Below are 24,461 nucleotides of genomic sequence, written 5' to 3'. Positions count from 1 at the left end.
CAGTTTTAACCATGTTGGAGCACAATATTTTGATTTTTCTGGTTGGTTTCGGTTAGAACAGCCTCAGACCAACAAAATGTGTACATCCATTTCCAAATTTAAAAGCTTAAAGTGCTTTAAAAACTGCTGTCCCTATTCAGACTGTAGTCCCGATTCGCCCCAGATTACGGTAGCAAATCAGCGAAAACTGTTTAGCCATATTAGTCGAACATTAAAAAAGGAACTCAATAAATGACAATACGCATGCCCTATATTTTAGTTTTAAAATAGACTGGTTAGTGTGGATATACCAAGTGGATTTTTAAAAATTACTTAAAGTTTTTTTTAGTGTCACGTTGAACGTTAAACGTTGAAAGTTAAGATTTTTTAAGTTCATTGAAAGCAAAAAAAGTGGTTTCTGTAAGTTTAACATAAGATTTTGATAGTTATTTTAATATTTTTCATGTTTCGTGAAATTACCGTGAAATTTGGTGTTTTGAAATTAAGGTCCCCGTGAAATTTGCAATTTTTGAGCGTGAATAATCACTCAGCCTAAATATTAGCAATGGCGCAAGTAAAAAGTTTGAATGAAAGTTAGCGAGCTACTAACCTTTGCTTATTACTTCGAAAAATGTATTTTGATAGTAGATGGGTATCCCTAATTATTGACAATTAATCACTTTTACTCTATTACACGGCGTATCCGAAGTTTATGCCCGATTAGAACAAAATATTGGATTGCAATGGACAATGACAAAAGCATCCAGTTTTTTTTCACTCGGCACTAATCGAAGTCAAGGGTGGGTGCAAAAAAAAACAAATTTAAAGTGGTTTTCAAGCAATTTTATCAAAAATAATAAAACATCAAGTATCATGCTGTATGCATGATGACAGTTATCATAATGTTAAAAGTTTGCTAAAAAAATTATCAGTTTTGTATCATTGATTTAAAAAAGCAATAAATTCCAATCTTTTCGATTGCAAAAATCATCAAGCCAACAAAAAAAAAATAAAAAAAAAATAAACAACCTGAATTTTTTTTCGACAATATTTCATGGTTTGTAATGTTAAAACAAACCAATATTTGAATTTCCAAGTTCGTTTTTACCAGCTTTGGGGTAACATTCCGTTTTGATTTCATGAAATTTGCATCCATCCAAACATGCATGTTGTTTAAAATTATTAAAAATATAGATAGTTTTACATGCAGCAATGAATGTTTACGCTGCTTTTGAGAAGCAATTTAATTCAGAATGTGTACAAATTTGCTCTAGCTCACAGTGTTTTCTTATTCAAATCCGTATTTCCTCATCATTTTACCTGTTTTTCATTGGGAATTCCGCTTCCCGGAGGATAGCCAACTCTAAATCCCTACCTAAACCAACATCCACTGCTGCCTGGTTCCCTCAAAAAGCTGTCTTTATCAGCCTGGGAATACACATAAGGTCAGTTCAGAAGAGGCATCGTTTAGAGAAGGGTCTCTCAATTTGGTAGCAAGAATGTACAAAATGTGGAACTTCGGTGTGGCTCTGGTGTGTTCACTGGTCATTAGCGCTGCCAGCTTAGAGTCAAATGATTGTGAGTATTGAAGTTTAACTAAACTTTGTGGAGTGATTTTTAACTGAATTCTTATTCATATTGCAGTGCGCAAACACCACAACCAGGACAGTCACGAGAACCACGACAGTTACGAGCAAGATCACGATCATGGCGCCACCCGGAAGCAAAAGCGTCACGCCGGCTACTACCAGCAGCCCCTGCCGGAAGTCCACTACGACTACATCCAGCCGGCGTATTACGACCACTACCAACCTCCGGCGTACTATCCACCACCAACCTACCACCAGAAGCCACCATGCAAGAAGCACCACCCAACGACCACGACGACCACAACTACGACCCCGAAGCCCCACCACCACCTCCAGCACCACAAGCCTCTTCACCACCCGGCGCTCATCCCGGACAAGGCCCTGTGGGACAAGAAGGTCGAACTCATTCAGGACAAACTGGAGGCGATCCACGCCCTCAAGGACAAATCCGTGCACAAGGTGAAGGACGTCCTGGACCAGGTGTTCTTCCCGGAGTCCCGGTCGGATCCCACGGAGGTGCGTTCGGAGCCGGTGGAGGCAGATTCGCGAACCTTCCTCGACTCGAAGTGCGCATGCGAGGAGCAGATTGGCCTGCTCGAGGTGTCCGTGCTGCAGCTGGGCGATGAACTGCGCAAGGTCAAGTCGTTCCTGGCGGCCAAGGAAGCGACGCTACTCGACGGGACCACCAAGATAGTGAAGGTCGTAAAGGTGGCCGAGGAGGAGGAGAATTTGTAAAGTGTAATGAAATTTAGGAGATTTAATAAATTAAAAGACGGAAAAGTGATTTGTTTCATTTTTATTAGTTATTAATAACAATATATTCTTCGTTATCATACATGCTCTTCTTTTTCGGAGTTTTTTTTAGCTTGCATTATTATACACCTTAATAAATCAATTTTGTTTGCTGCAAGATCGTTACTTGTTTTGGTAGTAATTTTTACTAAGTATGAATTTCACGACGTCAGTTTTTGTTTTCTCTACAATGAACATTAAAAGCACCGATCATAGGTTATTTCTTAATTTGCTTAAATTTTTGTGTTTGGAAAATTTATACAGTAAATTATCGAAGCTCTTAACTGCGGTGTATAAATGCAAAAAATCAATCGCAACCAATGTCATAAACAGGTAATAAAATCAAGCAAATGAAATATTCAACAAGATAGACGTATATTTTCATCATTCACGGGAAAAAACAACATTTGATAGACGAAAAATAATAAACTTAACTTCGATTGCATGTGTTCGTAAATTAAGCATACATACGTATCTCCTGCTACGAATCAAGCCCTTATCTATAGTACTAATTGTAGGTTGCTTACTCTTCTCTGTTTACAGCTGGATTAGGCTAAACAACAAACTTGCTTGCGAAATTTTGGTATAATTACTGTACCCACCCTTAGACCTCTCACGTTCTCTCCCTTAATACGAGTTTTTTTTTTGTTTTACTTTTATAGGTTTGATTAGCTACATATTGTTTTTTTGTAATTCATTTATAATGCAATCATGCCTATAACATATTGTTCCAATCGATTTCACTTAGTACTTCAATTAGTTCAATCAGTTATTGTAAAAAAAGTCAATTATTTGCCGAGCACTTCCTACGCGAGTTACGTTTACAGAATTACGAATTCAAAGAAATCCCAAACGAATGCATGAGTGTGTGTGTGTGTGTGTGTGTTGTATTTTTTTTTTAGTGTGTGTGTGTAAATAGTACAGTGAGACAGCGATTTTAGGTCGGTACCGTCGAAACCACCAAAGTTGTTTTCTTTTTCTTTTTCTCTACCGAAAAGACAAAAAATTAATCGCGTAAAACTCCCGATTCGATTTTGGAAGCGTTTTCCCCTCCCAATCACATACACAATCTCCTTCTCCTTCTCTACCCAAATTCACCAAATTAGGCCGTCCAGATCGATGACAGGTCCCAGATTTTGATGATGCGGTCCTGGCCGACGGTCAGCAGCCGTTTCCGCGGCTCGTCCAGATCCATCGCCACGATGCTGTGCTTGGCGTCGTGGAAGGTCGCCAGCGAGGGTCGTCTGGGAATTGCAAAAATAGACAAATGTTTAGATGTTGTTTAGCTTATGACTTTTATTAGTTTTCTTAGAATAATTTTAAGAATAATAATAAAGATATGAAATTTAAAAAAAGCCAAATAAAAAAAAATTAAATCCAACTCTTTTATGTCAATGTTTTTATTAGTTGACATAAGAGAGTGGGATTCTAATCACGTCAAAAAAAAAAGATTCTTTTCTGAAGAAGAATCGGGAAATAATAACAATGATTTGTTCGGAAAATAACTCGGTTTGTTATCAAAAAATATTACAAGAAAATCCAATCACAGAAAAATAGTAACAAAAATAACCTCATGATTAGGCTTAGTGATTTTTCACGCTCAAAAATTGTGAAATTCACGGAGACCTAATTTCTCGTTGAAATCATCTTTGAAATCGTTAAAATTACAAATAGAACTTTTTATACTTTATCAGCAATTCCCCACGAAAACAGCATGATTCGAAAAAAAAGTTCTCCGATCGGGCTCAAAATTTGTCTGGGAGTTCCTTGGCCGAAATAATTAGACTCGTATTTTTTTTATTTGGCCATTAGGGTGACATACGCCGTGTTAGGGTGGTCCGAAAAAAGGCAATTTTCGCCATTTTTCGCAAAAACCACATTTTTCAAAACACAAAAATTTTCGTAATTTAAAAACTTTTGGTACCCTAACATGTATATGTATAGGTCATCGCTGAAATTTTCAAGTTATCGCAGTTTTAGTGGAAAAAGTCGATTTTTTCCCGTTTTCGTCATTTTCCCATTTTTGCGCGTGGCGCGTCGAAAAACCCAGTTTTTATTTTCAAAAAATCGTATCTCAGAGTATTGAAAACATAGCTTCACCATTTTTTGATATGATATGTGAAATTTTCCGAGGAATCCCATAAAAATATTTTCAGACATAGGCCTTTTGGTCCCGAGACCTTCAAAACAGCATTTTAAGTTTTTATAAGACCTTTTCAAATGTAAAGCTAGATTTTTGAAACTTTTTACCTTTCTTTTGCGTCTAGGACAGCTAAAATCGGATAAAATGGCGGGGAGATATGATTATTTGAAAAAAAGCGGTTTTTGCGAAAAATGACGAAAATTGAAATTTTTCGGACCACCCTAACACGGCGTAGGTCACCCGAATGGCCTAACAAAAAAATACGGGTCTAATTATTTTGACCAAGGAACTCCCAGAAAAAAATTTGAGCCTGATCGGAGAACTTTTTTTTCGAATCATGCTGTTTTCGTGGGGAATTGCTGACGAGTTATCATTTTTGGTAAAAAAAGTTTTTATTAGAAAAAAAAATAAAAAAAAAACCCAAAATATTTTTTTGACTACAACTTTCATTTCAAAATCGTGTTTGCAATCGAAAGGAACAAAGGGAAATTAAAGTTTTCAAAGTTCAATTTTGCTGGATGTTTTTCTTTTATCCGCTGTAATCGGCAATCAGAGGCCCAATCTTCAAAGTTATCAAAATGTTTGCCCCTGATTCTGTATGGCCGGGCAGGTGGAAATACAAAACGGAGTTGATTTCAATATCAAGTCCTATTGAATTATCTAATTTTATTATTAGAAAGTCACGATCATCGGTAATGAGAAGTAAACACAGTCTAAAAATTGTGATTGAACAGTTCATATAAGAGAGTAAGACAATAACAACTCAAAGTATATAATTTGAAAAATCATTCAATCATGGGTCGCGTCATTCATTTGATTTTCCAACATTTAAAAAACAATTATCAGTTATAACATAATTTATTACTATTGTTAATTGTTGAATGTTACCTTAAATATGGGACAATTTTGAACAATTTTCCATAACCCAATTTGTTTTATTTTTTTTATTTTGCTAATTATGGTCAGAACCAAGGCAAACATTTTACCAATTTTGTCAAGGGTATCATTTTGATCATGAAATGTGGTCTTTATATCAAAACGCTTAAATTTTTTTTTTTTAAAGTTAATATTTTTAATTATTTATATACAGTCATGCCTCGGTTTAGCACCGCATATGGGGGATGCAAAACCGAGGCACAGAGCTTAATCGTACGAAAAATCATGCAAACGTAAAAAAATTATAGTGTTTTGGAATCGGGATGATGTCAGCTATTCATTAAAATTATTATTTCATGAAAGTTTTCACAAAAATACGTATTTTTCCTGTATTTCGAAAATGCATTTTTTTTCTCTAAGGAAACAAAAAAATATATTATTATTGAAATATGGGTATCAAATGATCAGGTTTTTTCATACATTTTGGATGTAATAACAACATTTTTTTTAAATACTCCAAATTTTCACAAAACTACGTCTTTTCGAAAAAAAAAACTCAAATTTTCCGTTTTTACAATATAGGTACCAAACGATCGCGATTTATTCAAACATTTCGAAAGTAATAACAACATTTTTAGAAAATAGTCAAAATTTTCACAAAACTACGTATTTTCGAATAAAATACACAAAATTTCCGTTTTTACAATGTGGGTATCGAACGATCGGGATTTTTTCATACATTTCGAATGTAATAACAATATTTTTTGAAAATATTCCAAATTTTCACAAAACTACGTATTTTTGAAAAAAAAACTCAAAATTTCCCTTTTTTACAATGTTGGTATTAAACGATAGGGATTTTTTCATACATTTCAGATGTAATAAAAACATTTTTTGAAAATACTTAAAATTTTCACAAAACTACGTATTTTTGAAAAAAATACTCAAAATTTCCGTGTTTACAATCTGGGTATCAAACGATCAGGATTTTCCATACATTTCGAATGTAATAACAATATTTTTTTCACCTGCTCGGGTGGGTTGCGGGTTTTTGACCCCTAAAAAATATCAACAAAAAAATAAAAAATAGAAATACGGTTTAAAAAAAACAATTAAAAAAACGGAAAAACATCCGTGTGCATATTTTCTGAAAAGTCCTAATCAATCGGTATTATTACATCTTTACACGGAAAAAGCAGGAGAAGACATTCCCTTTGTTTGTTTTTGTTTTCTGCGCATAAGAAAGAATCATGCTTTTCCATAATTTCGCTGCCAGCCCTCTGGCATTGGATTGAAAAACACGCATACACACACAATATTTCAACTAAAACATAATTTTAAATACTCTCAAAAAGTACTCACTCTTCACTCTTCAACCGCTGGAAGCATCCCTCGCACACGCGCACGTCAAACTCAAAGCCCATGATCGGGATGTTGATCCGGTTCGTGGAGCACTTGTCGCAAACGGCCTTGCCGCAGTAACGGCAGTGGTGCTGCCGGATGCCAATCTGCTTCTGGTCAATCATCGCACGCAAATTCCAGAAGAACGCCCTCGTACACAGCTGACACGTGTCCGACTCGACCCACTCGGGAGCGACCTTGCGCATGGCGTTCATCTCCCAGAACACGATCACCGAATCTTCCCCTGCGGACACCAACTGTTGGGTGTTGCTCGCGTACACCAGCGCGGACACTTTGTTGCTGAAAGTTGTTGGTTAGTTGATGATCTTGCAGATGATATTGTTATTAATAACTTACTTGTGTCCATGGAGTTCGTAGGTCGTGCCACGCTTTCCGCCTACGTCCCAAACGATCACCGTTTGATCGTACGATCCGCTGAACAGCAGCTGAGGACCTTCGGCCCAGTACAGAGCCCGTACCGATCCGGCATGACCCTTCATGGTCGTCACCACCGTAGCTCCGGTGGCACTCAGCTTCAGCATCGTAATTTGGCCACTGTAATCACCCACGAAAGCGTACTTCGAAAGGGCATCATATCTGAGGAAGAGACCGTCAAGAATCAGTAGAAAATCAAAAATCAAACAACCACCAAGCAACAACTCACTGCATCGAGGTGCACATGGCCTCGAACGTGAAGCAGCCCAGCCGTTCGCCGGTTTCGGTGCTGTGGTACGCGAAGAACTTGTCCCGGCCCGCCGACAGTATCCATCCCGTGTGCTTGGCAAAGTGAACGTTCGTGATGCGCGCCTGATGCGCCAGGTACTCCCGAATCGGCGTCAACCGGTTGCAGTCGTCCGACAGGGTAAACTGCGAGATGGTTCCGTTTTCCTGCCCGATGAACAGGGTTCGCGTTTCCGGCGTGTAGCACAGCGACGTACACCCGGACGGCATGTACTGACAGATGGACGGCCAGTACTGGCCCGAGTCGCGGCGCAACCAGACGCGAATGGTTCTGCAGGGAAGAGGGAAGAGAAAACTTGTAAGTAGAATTGACGGCATGAAAAGTCCATGTTATCTGATTAGACGCGATGACGCGAGTTCTTAGATAATCGATTTAAATGGGAAATTCCATTTATAAAGTGCGGAATAACTTCAGAAGACATTGTTTCTATTGAAATTAATACACATCATTTAAAATAAACGTTGACATATTATAAACCATAATTTGGTTAAAATGTATTTGTAACATTTTAAATGTACAGTAAAAAAAATCAAATCTAATTTGCGGAACCCTGGACATGTCTCGGCAACTGATTTTAATAATTTAAAAAAATATTTGAATGCATAAAACAATAGACAAAAATGATTGAGAAATCAGCATTTGGGAGCATTACACAGTAAAAATTTCTTTGTAAAATCGCATGCAAAAGCATGCTCATCACCTTTGTGAGCAAAAACGGAAAAAATAGTTTTGACACACCCTAAAAATAACATCTATTTATGTGAGAGTCATATCCAGATTACCAAATCCGTGCGCTAACCCGCTAGGCTATCTCACAGCTGCAGCTGCATTCGTAAAAATATTTTAGCCATGAATAAAATTCATAAACTAATGCATTTTAATGCACGATTTCATGAAATCATGAAAGGTATCACGAAATCATGTACAAAATTATTCATGAATTCATGAATCGAAATTCATGATTTCTCGCCCACTTTTTTCCGTGTGTGAAATAGTTCATCAACATCGATGTAGCTGAGCAGTTCTCTAGGATTTCGGTCATTCGATTTTTTTTTTTGTATTTTTTAATCCGACTGAAACTTTTTTGGTGCCTTCGGTATGCCCAAAGAAGCCATTTTGCATCATTAGTTTGTCCATATAATTTTCCATACAAATTTCGCAGCTGTCCATACAAAAATGATGTATGAAAATTCAAAAATCTGTATCTTTTGAAGGAATTTTTTGATCGATTTGGTGTCTTCGGCAAAGTTGTAGGTAAGGATACGGACTACACTGGAAAAAAATGATACACGGTAAAAAAAATTTGGTGATTTTTTATTTAACTTTTTATCACTAAAACTTGATTTGCAAAAAAACACTATTTTTAATTTTTTTTATTTTTTGATATGTTTTAGAGGAAATAAAATGCCAACTTTTCAGAAATTTCCAGGTTGTGCAAAAAATCATTGACCGAGTTATAAATTTTTTAATCAATACTTAGTTTTTCTAAAAATCGAAATATTGGTCGCAAAATTTTTTCAACTTCATTTTTCGATGTAAAATCAAATTTGCAATCAAAAAGTACTCTAGTGAAATTTTGATAAAATGTACCGTTTTCAAGTTAAATCCATATTTAGGTAACTTTTTTCAAAATAGTCGCAGTTTTTCATTTTTTTTAATTAGTGCACATGTTTGCACACGTTTGGAAAAAATATTTTTGAAAAGCTGAGAAAATTCTCTATATTTTGCTTCTTCGCAATTTGTTGATACGACCTTTAGTTGCTGAGATATTGCAATGCAATGGTTTAAAAACAGGAAAATTGATGTTTTCTAAGTCTCACCCAAACAGCCCACAATTTTTTAATGTCGATATCTCAGCAACTAATGGTCCGATTTTCAATGTCAAAATATGAAACATTAGGGTGTAATATCAAAATCGATTTTCCAGCACAGCACTTTTTCAGTTCCTTTTGGGGTCCTAAACAACTCCCCAAAGTTTGGGAACGATTGATTTAGTCCTCACATTGCGCAAAGCGATTCAATTTTCCATATAAATTTGTATGGGAAAACCCATTTTTTTGAGTTTCGATATTTATAAAATCCGCGTTTCACGCTGTACTTAAACCGGATTCATATTCGGATGCTCTGGAAGGTGCTCTACAACTTTCCCGAAGAGAGTATGGCGCTAGCTTGTCCCTGAAAGAAGATACAGCGTCCTCAAAACTCGTCTAAAACGTGATTTTCGAGCAAAAAACACGTTTTAGACGAGTTTTTAACACGCTGTATCTTTTTATAGGAGCAAGTTAGCACCATACTCTCTTCGGGAAAGTTGTAGAGCACATTCCAGAGCATCCGAATATGAATCCGGTTTTAGTACAGCGTGAAACGTGGATTTTATAAATATCAAAATCCAAAAAAAAGTTTTTTCCCATACAAATTTATATGGAAAATTGAATCGCTTTGCGCAAAGTGAGGACTAAACCAATCGTTCCCAAATTTTGGGGAGTTGTTTAGGACCCCAAAAGGAACTGAAAAATGGTTGTGCTCGCTAAATTTGGACAACTTTATTTTTTTCCATACAACCATATTACACCCTAATGAAACTTTTGTGAAATTTTCTGATCTTTTCGAAAACAATATTTTCAAAATTTTCAAATCAAGACTAACATTTCAAAAGGGCCAAACATTCAATATTACACCGTATTAAAATGTTAGTCTTGATTTGAAAATTTTGAAAATAATGTTTTCGAAAAGATCGGAAAATTTCACAAATGTTTCATATGTTAACATTGAAAATCGGATCATTAGTTGCTGAGATATCGACATTAAAAAATTGTGGGCTGTTTGGGTGAGACTTAGAAAACATCAATTTTCCTGTTTTTAAACCTTTGCATTGCAATATCTCAGCAACTAAAGGTCGTATCAACAAAGTCCGAAGAAGCAAAATATAGAGGATTTTCTCAGCTATTCAAAAATATTTTTTCCAAAAGTGTGCAAACATGTGCACTAATTTAAAAAAAAAAATAAAAAACTGCGACTATTTTCACAAAAGTCACCTAAATATGGATTTAAATTGAAAACGGTGCACTTTATCAAAATTTTGCTAGAGTACTTTTTGATTGCAAATTTGATTATACATCAAAAAAAGAAGTTGAAAAAATTTTGCGACCAATATTTCGATTTTTTTGAAAAAAATAGTATTGATTGAAAAATTCATAACTCGGTCAATGATTTTTTGCACAACCTGAAAATTTCTGAAAAGTTGGCATTTTCTGTCCTCTAAAACATATCAAAAAATAAAAAATAAATTAAAAAAAGTGTTTTTTTGCAAATCAAATTTTAGTGATAAAAAGTTAAATAAAAAAATCACCAATTTTTTTTTACCGTGTATCATTTTTTTCCAGTGTAGTCCGTAACCATACCTACAACTTTGCCGAAGACACCAAATCGATCAAAAAATTCCTTCAAAAGATACAGATTTTTGAATTTTCATACATCATTTTTGTATGGACAGCTGCGAAATTTGTATGGAAAATCGTATGGACAAACTAATGATGCAAAATGGCTTCTTTGGGCATACCGAAGGCACCAAAAAAGTTTCAGTCGGATTAAAAAATACAAAAATTAAAATTGAAGAAAAAAGACCGATTTCGTAGAGAATTGCTCAGCTGTAAGTTCCCATGCTTTTTGTTTACACGTTTTCAAATACAATATTACATGCTTTTGCATGCGATTTTACCATCGATTTTTTTTTTTTTCTGTGTTATCATGGAAAATATTTAATAAAGTTATAAAAAAGGCATTACTTTACGTAAAAAAATAAAATACAAAGTATCATTATGCTATAAAAATTAATATGAATATAATTAGATATTTTAAGTACGATAACTTTGGATAATGCAGGCTTCGGATAATCGAGTCTGTACTTATTGATGATTTACTCGATTAGATTTTTTTTTTGCTAATTTTCATCGTAGTTATATCGAGCAACATCTTTTTTCATATTTGAAAATTCAAGTTCTCACTTACTATATCAAAAAGTCGTATGAACGCTATTTGTTTGTTTTGAAAAACTAATCAAAACATCAAAAACATTAAAAGTAACCTAAAAACATTAAAAACAAATGTGCTACATTGACTAAAAAATTAATTAGTCATAAATTCTAGGTTTGGTCACATGAAAGCCCAAAAAAATTTGTGACAAAATATTTAGAAAGTGAGAAAAGATACTTTTGCTGACATGACAAGTAAGCTTCTACCACCCAAAAAGAATCATATTTAATACGGGCACACACACCCTCACACAACACAAGGTTGTGTGTGCTTGTTTTTGCATTTATTTCGCCCCGATATCTGGCACATCTCAATTCACTTTTTTTTTTAAATCGCATACCAAGTTCGCGTAGGTCAACGCAAAGAATGATTTCTTTATCATCGACGCAATGAGTAACCTCCTCAAAACGATGACCCAAAGTAGGCGAAGACTATGACGATAAACAAGAGGCAAAATTCAATTAACATACTTGTCATCACAAACGCTGATAACACCTTCCTCCCCGGGTATCAAAAGTGCCGCGTTCACGTCGTCATTGCATCCCTCCAACTTGTTCAGCAACTCCGGTTTCTTCGTCGTACTAAACCGATCGTTGGCACTGCGCGGCGCTGGCTTTATCTCCGCGGCCATTCTGTGCTGGTGCTGGTGCTTCCGGTTTTCACTTTTGCTCGCGGGCCTACTAGATTGCTTTCGTTGACACCTAGTCACTCCACTACCCTCTCTGCAACTACGCGACACTGACCAACTAAAACCAAACGCAAAAACAAAAAACTCCTCCTGGTTCCAGCCTCTGGAAAAAAAATCGAATCAAGATATCACAAACACGCACTCCACCCGCGAAAGAGAGTTTGATCCTACGTTTGCACCTTTGTGATATATTGCTACGATATCACACTGCTACTACTAATTATCGTAGAAGGCGACGGGCGAAAAAGTGCACAGATAGATTAACAATCATCCAATCATTTGGAGAAAAAAGAGCAGCTCTTTCCTGCACAATCAGCCTTTCTGTCAAATGTTTTGACAGTGCAACGCAGTGCAAAACAGTAGGCTACGCGAGAGGTGACCAGGAAAAGCCACCCCGTTTGTGGTGGTCTACGCAAACGCCTCGTAACATCTAGTAGGCGCTGGAAGAGTACACCCAAACGAGAAGAGCGAAATCCGCAAGCATCGAATGTCAGACTCAAAACGCAGCCCTTTGATTGCGAACCTACTCTCAGTGAATGCTTTAATTGGGAAGTCACATTGATTGACGGAGAAAGTGCGTTTGGGTGTAGAACTGAAACTAGCGACATGCTGTACGGCTGTGGAGAAGTTAGCAATGGACGTTACCTCTCTGCACCATAGCGTTGACGTCGGGGTTTGAAGTGTTGCCTGATGAGAATAATTGTATGGCATTTTTTATGGCATTAGTACAAGTCGTTTGAAGAGAACGTTTTGCTTGCTTTGATTGCTTTACAGTTCGTCCGTTTTCAAATGGCATCATGAAATTAGTTTATTAGTTTTACTCATGCTTTTAAAGATGGAAAACCATGTAACATTATTACACTATTCACTCGTGCACATTTTACTAGAATAATTTTATTTTAATTCAGTTCATTTCCAGAGTTTTTTTTTTTCGAGAAGTTCCTATAAGTTATTGTCTTTCATATGTTTATAGGACCTAATCAAAGTCGAGATTTTATTTAAAAAAAACTTAAAAAAATCATATTTCTTATAACCTTATAAAGCTTCGGAATTTCTTTCAACAAATTTTGGATTTATGCTATAATTTATTTTGATGCAAATAATTGACTTAACATGCCATTTTGACACAATGTATTTTAAGTTTTCGTTTGATGTAAGAATACCGATGTCAAAATTAAAATATGAAATTGTTTTCCTAATTCCCCTACGATCTATCAAAAAGTTTTTAAGTATTGCTAACGGAACGTGTTTAAGACAGACTACCTATCGTATTTGATTTAATGCAATTTACTAAGGTGATCTGGTCCACGTGCTACCATAAGCACATTTTTTTGGTAAGTTTTCCTTTGATGCCGTATTCTTAGGAAAGCTTTTACCTTTAAATATTTTATAAATCAAATGTAAACTCGTATTGAGTCATTCTCCTCCAAGTCACACAGTACCTAGTTTCTCCGAATCCTCTTTGATATGTGTGAAACTTGTCTTAAGGGGTTATTTTGGCCCCCTATCACGAATCCGAGATTCATTTTTTCGATATTTCGTGATGGTATTTGACTCCTTTAATTTTTGAACATTCGTAAAAAATCATTTTTTCAATCATTTGTAGCATGATATGGTTATGATATGAAAATTTGTTGTCAAATGAATTTTGGATGGAAATATTGGACGCCCGATTTGATGGCGTACTTAAAAAACTCTTTAAAAACGCAAAAACTATAAAAAATTTAGGGACTTGTCATTAGAAGAGAAATTCAATGTACTTTTCGAATCTTCAATTAAACCAGAAAGGTATTTTTTCATCTGGCGCAACATTTTTTTAGGAAGAAAATTGTAGATTTTATGTGGTTTTCCGCTAATATATAGAAAATATTCAAATAGATCTGTCAAACTTTGCTGAAATTCCAGCAACTTCAATATCTTTTTTTTATCATAGTTACACTATAGGTACTCAAATCCACTAAATCGAATCTATAACTCCTAACTCAAAGTGTGAACGACCTTTCGAAGAGCGTCAACTGTCAATTGCCCGTGAGTGTGACACCAGCTTAGCCCTGGCGTGAAACGCTGAAAAAATGCAATCAATAGACTATTTTCAGTCAAACCTGGCGATCACGATCTCTTTATGGAATCTCGCATTTCCTTAATCATCCTGAACTCTAAACAGCTCTAAACTTGTTTATTGGTCACGCGTGACACGCGTCAATTGCGCCAAATCTAAATGCACGCATTTTTCAGCGTACTCGCAATTTACGCGTCGAAAGGATCTCGGATTAGGAAACCTGTTTGACTCATCTGCAGTTCAGGAAAACAAGTTCATTTAAAAAAATAAACAGAACAATATCGGAAATATTCAATTTAGCCATTTATCATATAGATTAAACATCACGATGATTCACGTCTCAAAACCGTGTCACTGCAAACAAAAACACTAACTTTGCTAAAACCAACAAATCAACCAGTTCAAAACGGAAACATTTATTTCCCCGAGCAAAATCCGCAAACAATCGCGACCTGTCACTGTAGGTGCATTCCAAAGTGATGTGCATTTTCCCGGTATAATTAAGAATTTATCTACTTTTATCCAATCTCGCGCTCGGTTTTCTGCCGGGTTTGCTTTGGTCAGTGCCATTAATTCCCATGCAGCCCTTCACGGACTCTTTACAACTTTCGATTTATATGATGGATTGAGAGCAGTTCCTTTTTTTTTGCGCGATATCAACCGGCTGGTTCAAGCCGTTGAGAGAGCTCTACAAAGGTTTACCACGATTTGACCAACTACTATTATGGTGCAGCACCACAATCACACAATGATTGCTATTATCACAGCTGTATCGAAAACTAATCGGCGTCCGTATGTCCACTGTGGAACGATAGTGTTGGTAGAAGAGGCAGGGCAGTAGCGTGGGCATGACGGCGCCCTTAAAATAATGTGTGAGTAACTGATATTAACATTTATATTAATTTGGTTTACTCCACCGCAATCGTATAAAGAAAGTTAAATCAAGCTTTAAAAAAAAAATCGGGAATGAAACAGGATTTTTCAAATTTATTCGAGTTACGCCATATTTTCTTTCAACAAAATTCAATATGCAAATAATATGTGGCAGAAAAAAACAGTGTTATTTTTTAAAACAGATGCTCAAAAAATTTAAAATATCTAAACAAATTTAATAAAAAAATAATGCCTCAAATAAATATCCCTTTAGTAGCGAAAAACAAAGTTGTATTTTTAGTTAATATTATAGCTCAAAGTTACTCAAAATTGTCAAACAAATAGTAAAAACTAACTTAATCCACCTATGTGGTTGAAGCCTTCCTCACTCATTACCATCAATGGCTGTACACAAATTTCATCTATTTTTTAGATCTGGATTAAAAAAGAACATAAATATCACTTAAATGGCCATATCTCGAGACAGGGTTGCCAGATCTTCAATGTTTTAGACTCGTTGGAAAGGTCTTTTGATAACCTAACCAACAATGGGTCGGATGGTGGATCCGGACATAGTTTACATACATTTAAGTGAGATCCGGCTTCAAAAAAGTACATAAATATCACTTAAGTGGCCATATCTCGAGACAGGGTTGCCAGATCTTCAATGTTTTGCACTCGTTGAAAAGGTCTTTTGATAACCTAACCAACGATGGGTCGGATATTGGATCCGGACATAGTTTAAATACATTTTAGTGAGATCCGGATATATATGAAAACACATTTTTATACATAACTTTTGAACTACTTATTGAAACTTCAATCTGTATAAAACTCGATCCATGGGACCCTAAACCAAGTCGAATGCAACAAGTTCGGGTCAAATCGGTTCAGCCAGTGCCGAGAAACATGAGCTAGTTTGTTGGTCACATACATACGTTTTTATACAAAGTTCATTTTTAGAGCAGGATTATAGCCTTACCTCAGTGAGGAAGGCAAAACATCGTAGACCCACCTTCATGTATACAAGTTACGGCCTGGCACCCCTAGCCGTATTGCACCAACACTTGCAGACTTGTCATACTAAGCATTCTTTCTGAAATAATAAATCAGTCAGTCAAGTTTCATCCTTCAACCAGTGCAGTGCTGAAGTTAATCGTCCGAACCTCCCCACGGGCCAGGAAGCAGCCAACATGGCCCGCTTCCCGGGAACCCCGTACATAACTGGCGCAGTCGGTCGTCTCGGTGAATTACCGAGACTTAAGGTAAGTAATTATTAAGTTTTAGTACAATAAATGTAGGGCAAAAGTCTGGTTCACCAGCAATTTCCTGTGTCGATATTGCGAAATCGTAGTCGACACAGGCTATAAGTGTTTAGCATAGGGCAAAATTAGATTTTGCAATAAATTTAGGACAAAAGTCTGGTTAACCAGCAATTTCCTGTGTCGATATTGCGAAATCGTAGTCGACACAGGCTATAAGGTCTTAGTATAGGGCAAAATTAGATTTTGCCGTAAATTTAAGTGAAGAAAAAACCCCCGCGTATGAACGAAGACGATATGTGGATGATACGATGGTCAGCAGAAAATGCTTTGAAACGGTCGTCACCGCGTAGGAAAGAAGACGATATTTGAACGATACGATGGTCAGCAGAAAATGCTTTGACATGGTCGTCGCGCTGACGCGATTGCAACGAAATATCCAAAACCAAAAGAGTTCTATAAAAATTAAAAATTAAAAATTAAAAATTAAAAATTAAAAATTAAAAATTAAAAATTAAAAATTAAAAATTAAAAATTAAAAATTAAAAATTAAAAATTAAAAATTAAAATTAAAAATTAAAAATTAAAAATTAAAAATTAAAAATTAAAAATTAAAAATTAAAAATTAAAAATTAAAAATTAAAAATTAAAAATTAAAAATTAAAAATTAAAATTAAAATTAAAAATTAAAAATTAAAAATTAAAAATTAAAAATTAAAAATTAAAAATTAAAAATTAAAAATTAAAAATTAAAAATTAAAAATTAAAATTAAAAATTAAAAATTAAAATTAAAAATTAAAAATTAAAAATTAAAAATTAAAAATTAAAAATTAAAATTAAAAATTAAAAATTAAAAATTAAAAATTAAAAATTAAAAATTAAAAATTAAAAATTAAAAATTAAAAATTAAAAATTAAAAATTAAAAATTAAAAATTAAAAATTAAAAATTAAAATTAAAAATTAAAAATTAAAAATTAAAAATTAAAAATTAAAAATTAAAAATTAAAAATTAAAAATTAAAAATTAAAAATTAAAAATTAAAAATTAAAAATTAAAAATTAAAAATTAAAATTAAAAATTAAAATTAAAAATTAAAAATTAAAAATTAAAAATTAAAAATTAAAAATTAAAAATTAAAAATTAAAAATTAAAAATTAAAATTAAAAATTAAAAATTAAAAATTAAAAATTAAAAATTAAAAATTAAAAATTAAAAATTAAAATTAAAAATTAAAAATTAAAAATTAAAAATTAAAAATTAAAAATTAAAAATTAAAAATTAAAAATTAAAAATTAAAAATTAAAAATTAAAAATTAAAAATTAAAAATTAAAAATTAAAAATTAAAAATTAAAAATTAAAAATTAAAAATTAAAATTAAAAATTAAAAATTAAAAATTAAAAATTAAAATTAAAAATTAAAAATTAAAAATTAAAAATTAAACATTAAAATTAAAATTAAAAATTTTTAAAACTTTAAAAATTGAGACGTTGTGTAATTTTATTGTAATCCATTATTACATGGAAATACAAAGGGTACAAGTGAATTGTAATCGAGGATTACGTAATCTTAGATTACATTCAATATAAATATATTTTTTTTCATGTTTGTAATTCAGTATTACAAACTTGGAAATTTGTAATTTGAAATTACGAACTAGCTTGACAATTTTTCACCATTGTGTTTTCACATTACTTTTAAAATTCCCTAACCAAAAAAAAAAAAAATGGACGGGCAATTGTTACAAAGCATGATGTATTTTTTTTTCCTGAAATTAATTCTGTTTTCATCAAATTATCCGAGGTCGATTCGCACAATATTATCATATGGTCGTGTTGCTCAATTGGAGCCCCAATTTGAAGATTTTCATTGGCATTTTTGTTAAACATTTTATTTACTAAATGTAAGCTATTTACTTTACTTTCATCCGCCTTTTACTTTTACAATAAGTATCAAATACACAAAAACAGCATCATGACTACCATAATGCTGAAAGAGAAAATGCACCTTTGTTTGACGATGGAGGAGTCGTTGTATTGGCATTTTCTGTGTAACATTTTGTGTACTTGTTGTAAGTTGTCTATCTCTACTGTTATCTGTCTTTTACTTTCACTATAAACATCGAATATTAACCAATACTTTTTGATCCATAGAGAATCAGGATGATAATCACGAGCCGAAACCGAGGACTGGCAGGCAAACAGCATCGAAAAAAAATCAATAGCATCTTCATTCCTTCTTTTATTTGATATTTCTAACGCTTTTTACTTTTAGACTTCCACCATATTCACTCAACACCCGCTTGGTAACCACGTCTAGGGAAAGCAGCAGACGTGCAAAACAACCAGGCTAATTTCTCCCCAATGAACCTAACCAGCGTTTTGAGAGGTAGTAATGGATATGAAGAATGAGTTGTAATTGTAAAATTCGTAATCATTGTGGCGTTAACGAAAAGAACAAAAAAAAAGGGTTTTATGCCGTGATTGAGGAGAGAGCAGACATAGCTCAACCTCAACCCAAGTGCTTTTGTCCCTTCCAAAAGCCTTAGCCTGCAAAAATTCTGATGGATGCTACTAAGAAACTGTACACCGAATATCGCTGTTAGAATTAAGTTTGGTAGGACAAGTTAGCAAGAAATCGTTTAAATCAAACCAGAAAATTCTCATAATTCTTATGAGCCTGAGCCGCATCAACCAAATGCTAGGAATGTGATATCCTTGATACGTCAGGAATCCTTCCTGTTGCCATCCCGGGGCTCCAGACAACTAGATTTGTGAGGCCCTCGACACGTCAGGACTCCGTCTAGCCTGGAACAGTCATTGGGAATGTGATGTCCTCGATACGTCAGGCATCCGCCCTTGGACGAACTCCGCAGCAACTCGAGCACATCAGTGGAACTCAGAGAAAAAACTAAAACAGTTTTTTAAAGTCGAATCGAGACGATTCGAGTCTAACGATGGGGTAGTTACGGCCTGGCACCCCTAGCCGTATTGCACCAACACTTGCAGACTTGTCATACTAAGCATTCTTTCTGAAATAATAAATCAGTCAGTCAAGTTTCATCCTTCAACCAGTGCAGTGCTGAAGTTAATCGTCCGAACCTCCCCACGGGCCAGGAAGCAGCCAACATGGCCCGCTTCCCGGGAACCCCGTACATAACTTACATATCGACTCAGAATCGAAAACTGAACAAATGTCTGTGTGTATGTGTGTGTGTATGTATGTATGTGACCAACAAACTAGCTCATGTTTCTCAGCACTGGCTGAACCGATTTGACCCGAACCTGTTGCATTCGACTTGGTTTAGGGTCCCATAGATCGAGTTTTATACAGATTGAAGTTTCGATAAGTAGTTCAAAAGTTATGTATAAAAATGTGTTTTCACATATATCCGGATCTCACTTAAATGTATGTAAACTATGTCCGGATCCACCATCCGACCCATTGTTGGATAGGTTATCAAAAGACCTTTCCAACGAGTCCAAAACATTGAAGATCTGGCAACCCTGTCTCGAGATATGGCCATTTAAGTGATATTTATGTACTTTTTGGAAGCCGGATCTCACTTAAATGCATGTAAACTATGTCTGGATCCACTATCCGACCCATCTTTGGATAGGTTATCAAAAGACCTTTCCAACAAGTCCAAAACATTGAAGATCTGGCAACCCTGTCTCGAGATATGGCCATTTAAGTGATATTTATGTACTTTTTGGAAGCCGGATCTCACTTAAATGCATGTAAACTATGTCCGGATCCACTATCCGACCCATCTTTGGATAGGTTATCAAAAGACCTTTCCAACAAGTCCAAAACATTGATGATCTGGCAACCCTGTCTCGAGATATGGCCATTTAAGTGATATTTATGTACTTTTTGGAAGCCGGATCTCACTTAAATGCATGTAAACTATGTCCGGATCCACTATCCGACCCATCTTTGGATAGGTTATCAAAAGACCTTTCCAACAAGTCCAAATCATTGAAGATCTGGCAACCCTGTCTCGAGATATGGCCATTTAAGTGATATTTATGTACTTTTGGAAGCCGGATCTCACTTAAATGTATGTAAACTATGTCCGGATCCATCATCCGACCCATTGTTGGATAGGTTATCAAAAGACCTTTCCAACGAGTCCAAAACATTGAAGATCTGGCAACCCTGTCTCGAGATATGGCCTTTTAAGTGATATTTATGTACTTTTTGGAAGCCGGATCTCACTTAAATGTATGTAAACTATGTCCGGATCCACCATCCGACCCATCGTTGGTTAGGTAGTTGAAAGACCTTTCCAACGAGTCCAAAACATTGAAGATCTGGCAACCCTGTCTTGAGATATGGCCTTTTAAGTGATATTTATGTACTTTTTGGAAGCCGGATCTCACTTAAATGCATGTAACCTATGTCCGGATCCACTATCCGACCCATCTTTGGATAGGTTATCAAAAGACCTTTCCAACAAGTCCAAAACATTGAAGATCTGGCAACCCTGTCTCGAGATATGGCCATTTAAGTGATATTTATGTACTTTTTGGAAGCCGGATCTCACTTAAATGTATGTAAACTATGTCCGGATCCATCATCCGACCCATTGTTGGATAGGTTATCAAAAGACCTTTCCAACGAGTCCAAAACATTGAAGATCTGGCAACCCTGTCTCGAGATATGGCCTTTTAAGTGATATTTATGTACTTTTTGGAAGCCGGATCTCACTTAAATGTATGTAAACTATGTCCGGATCCACCATCCGACCCATCGTTGGTTAGGTAGTTGAAAGACCTTTCCAACGAGTCCAAAACATTGAAGATCTGGCAACCCTGTCTTGAGATATGGCCTTTTAAGTGATATTTATGTACTTTTTGGAAGCCGGATCTCACTTAAATGCATGTAAACTATGTCCGGATCCACTATCCGACCCATCTTTGGATAGGTTATCAAAAGACCTTTCCAACAAGTCCAAAACATTGATGATCTGGCAACCCTGTCTCGAGATATGGCCATTTAAGTGATATTTATGTACTTTTTGGAAGCCGGATCTCACTTAAATGCATGTAAACTATGTCCGGATCCACTATCCGACCCATCTTTGGATAGGTTATCAAAAGACCTTTCCAACAAGTCCAAAACATTGAAGATCTGGCAACCCTGTCTCGAGATATGGCCATTTAAGTGATATTTATGTACTTTTGGAAGCCGGATCTCACTTAAATGCATGTAAACTATGTCCGGATCCACTATCCGACCCATCTTTGGATAGGTTATCAAAAGACCTTTCCAACAAGTCCAAAACATTGATGATCTGGCAACCCTGTCTCGAGATATGGCCATTTAAGTGATATTTATGTACTTTTTGGAAGCCGGATCTCACTTAAATGCATGTAAACTATGTCCGGATCCACTATCCGACCCATCTTTGGATAGGTTATCAAAAGACCTTTCCAACAAGTCCAAATCATTGAAGATCTGGCAACCCTGTCTCGAGATATGGCCATTTAAGTGATATTTATGTACTTTTTGGAAGCCGGATCTCACTTAAATGTATGTAAACTATGTCCGGATCCATCATCCGACCCATTGTTGGATAGGTTATCAAAAGACCTTTCCAACGAGTCCAAAACATTGAAGATCTGGCAACCCTGTCTCGAGATATGGCCTTTTAAGTGATATTTATGTACTTTTTGGAAGCCGGATCTCACTTAAATGTATGTAAACTATGTCCGGATCCACCATCCGACCCATCGTTGGTTAGGTAGTTGAAAGACCTTTCCAACGAGTCCAAAACATTGAAGATCTGGCAACCCTGTCTTGAGATATGGCCTTTTAAGTGATATTTATGTACTTTTTGGAAGCCGGATCTCACTTAAATGCATGTAAACTATGTCCGGATCCACTATCCGACCCATCTTTGGATAGGTTATCAAAAGACCTTTCCAACAAGTCCAAAACATTGAAGATCTGGCAACCCTGTCTCGAGATATGGCCATTTAAGTGATATTTATGTACTTTTTGGAAGCCGGATCTCACTTAAATGCATGTAAACTATGTCCGGATCCACTATCCGACCCATCTTTGGATAGGTTATCAAAAGACCTTTCCAACAAGTCCAAAACATTGAAGATCTGGCAACCCTGTCTCGAGATATGGCCATTTAAGTGATATTTATGTACTTTTGGAAGCCGGATCTCACTTAAATGTATGTAAACTATGTCCGGATCCACTATCCGACCCATCTTTGGATAGGTTATCAAAAGACCTTTCCAACAAGTCCAAAACATTGAAGATCTGGCAACCCTGTCTCGAGATATGGCCATTTAAGTGATATTTATGTACTTTTTGGAAGCCGGATCTCACTTAAATGCATGTAAACTATGTCCGGATCCACTATCCGACCCATCTTTGGATAGGTTATCAAAAGACCTTTCCAACAAGTCCAAATCATTGAAGATCTGGCAACCCTGTCTCGAGATATGGCCATTTAAGTGATATTTATGTACTTTTTGGAAGCCGGATCTCACTTAAATGCATGTAAACTATGTCCGGATCCACTATCCGACCCATCTTTGGATAGGTTAGTATTTTTTTTTTTTTTTAATAGCAGCATAATAAATATTTCAACATTAAAGACTATTAAAGTAAATTTTATTAGTTTTCAATTGAAAAGCTTGATTCGAACCATTTGAAGAATTGTTCAGGTTTTTCAGTATTTTAGAAACTAACTTAATTTATTAAAATACTACTCTTTTATTTGAAAGGTATAATTTCAAAAGAAATTTAAATAATTCAGCTTTGTTTTATTCAAAATGAAATAAAAAGTATTTTTTATCTTTGAACCTTTAAAAAAAAATCTGAGTCCTGTTTAAATAATTGTAAAGATATTTGATTATTTATAAGGGTGGATGATTCTCTTGAAAGTTAAAAATAGCACCTTTTTTGTTTTCTGTTCTTATTTTGAATAAAAATTTCTATTTCGTTACCAATTATATAATTTTTGCCTATTAATTTTAAATTATGGCTTTTGAAAAAGGATATGAAACCCTTAAAATATATTTTGAATTGACTAATTGTCGCGGAAAATTGAAACTATTTTACTCATTTTGGTTGGACAAGATTGTTGAATCTGATATGATTGATATGAAACTCAATAAAATGTAAACTGATAAAACAGAAACAAATCAGTTAATACTTTTTAGCTTTATAAGTCGAATATTAAGTCGAATACGCATGCTTACTTTTTGTTTCAAAATATTAATAGAGCCCATCCATTAACCAGATGAAAACTTTTTTGAAAATAAGGACATTTTTTTTGTGCCAAGTTAAAATTTAGTGGGGATTTTTTTTAATTTATTGAAGACTAATATTTAATGAAGCTAAAAAGTACTTTTTGTGATTTAAACATAAGCTTTTCAGAGTTACTTTAACATTTTTCACTTTCCGTGAAATTTGCGTGAAATTTGGTGTTTTGAAATTGTGAAATTTTCTATTTTCGAGCGTGAAAAATCACTAAGCCTAACTATTGAAAAAAAAAAAAACGAAACTATTGGCACTACGCCCCCCGGGGCATGGCCTTCCTCTAACGTGGGATTTCTGCTCCAGCGCCTCTGACGAGACAGGAGAAACCGGGACCGACGTTTTACTTCACCATCCGATACAAGCTCAGTGGATAAGGCGGGAATCGAACCCGCGTCTCATAGCATCATCGGGATCGGCAGCCGAAGCCGCTACCCCTGCGCCACGAGACCCACCAAGCCTAACTATTATCAATGCCAAATTTCAAATCACTTTAGAGCATTTTTGAGATCGAATTTAGTTTCGTGGTTCGATTATCCGATGTGATTTTTTCAAGGATAATCGATTCTTGACTGTAGATAACATACTAAAAAAATCACAAAATAATTATTTATGTGACTACATATATCTCAGCAACCATGTTTTCCGATTAATAAAATTAAAAAATAAAAGAAGATCGCTCCGTTTTCCGGAAATATTGATGTACTTTTATTTCTTCATGAAATATTTCTAGATTA

The 24,461-nt window shown here is 35.0% G+C and overlaps 2 protein-coding genes and 1 long non-coding RNA gene across 3 annotated transcripts; 2 read left to right on the top strand and 1 right to left on the bottom strand.

Moving 5' to 3' along the window:
- Nucleotides 1–1,201: 1,201 nt before the first annotated feature.
- On the top strand, nt 1,202–2,361 carry LOC119767208. Its single transcript, XM_038255260.1, has 2 exons — nt 1,202–1,557; nt 1,624–2,361. The coding sequence occupies exons 1-2, from the start codon at nt 1,479–1,481 to the stop codon at nt 2,301–2,303; spliced, it is 759 nt and encodes a 252-aa protein (XP_038111188.1). The 5' UTR covers nt 1,202–1,478; the 3' UTR covers nt 2,304–2,361.
- LOC6035778 (WD repeat and FYVE domain-containing protein 2) lies at nt 2,352–12,589 on the bottom strand. Its single transcript, XM_001845851.2, has 6 exons — nt 12,414–12,589; nt 12,025–12,345; nt 7,445–7,792; nt 7,138–7,377; nt 6,742–7,080; nt 2,352–3,604 (listed from the first exon to the last, which is right to left on the bottom strand). The coding sequence occupies exons 2-6, from the start codon at nt 12,183–12,185 to the stop codon at nt 3,463–3,465; spliced, it is 1,230 nt and encodes a 409-aa protein (XP_001845903.1). The 5' UTR covers nt 12,186–12,345; nt 12,414–12,589; the 3' UTR covers nt 2,352–3,462.
- Nucleotides 12,590–16,200: 3,611 nt separating this feature from the next.
- LOC119767538 lies at nt 16,201–19,507 on the top strand. The gene is made up of 2 exons (XR_005277578.1): nt 16,201–16,439; nt 18,591–19,507. It is a non-coding gene; the product is annotated as an uncharacterized LOC119767538 (long non-coding RNA).
- Nucleotides 19,508–24,461: the final 4,954 nt, after the last annotated feature.

Source organism: Culex quinquefasciatus, chromosome 2 (genome assembly GCF_015732765.1).
Source record: "Culex quinquefasciatus strain JHB chromosome 2, VPISU_Cqui_1.0_pri_paternal, whole genome shotgun sequence".
Lineage (NCBI taxonomy): Eukaryota > Metazoa > Arthropoda > Insecta > Diptera > Culicidae > Culex > Culex quinquefasciatus.
Note: the sequence above shows the minus strand (reverse complement) of the source record. Positions and strands in the feature narration are given on the sequence as shown.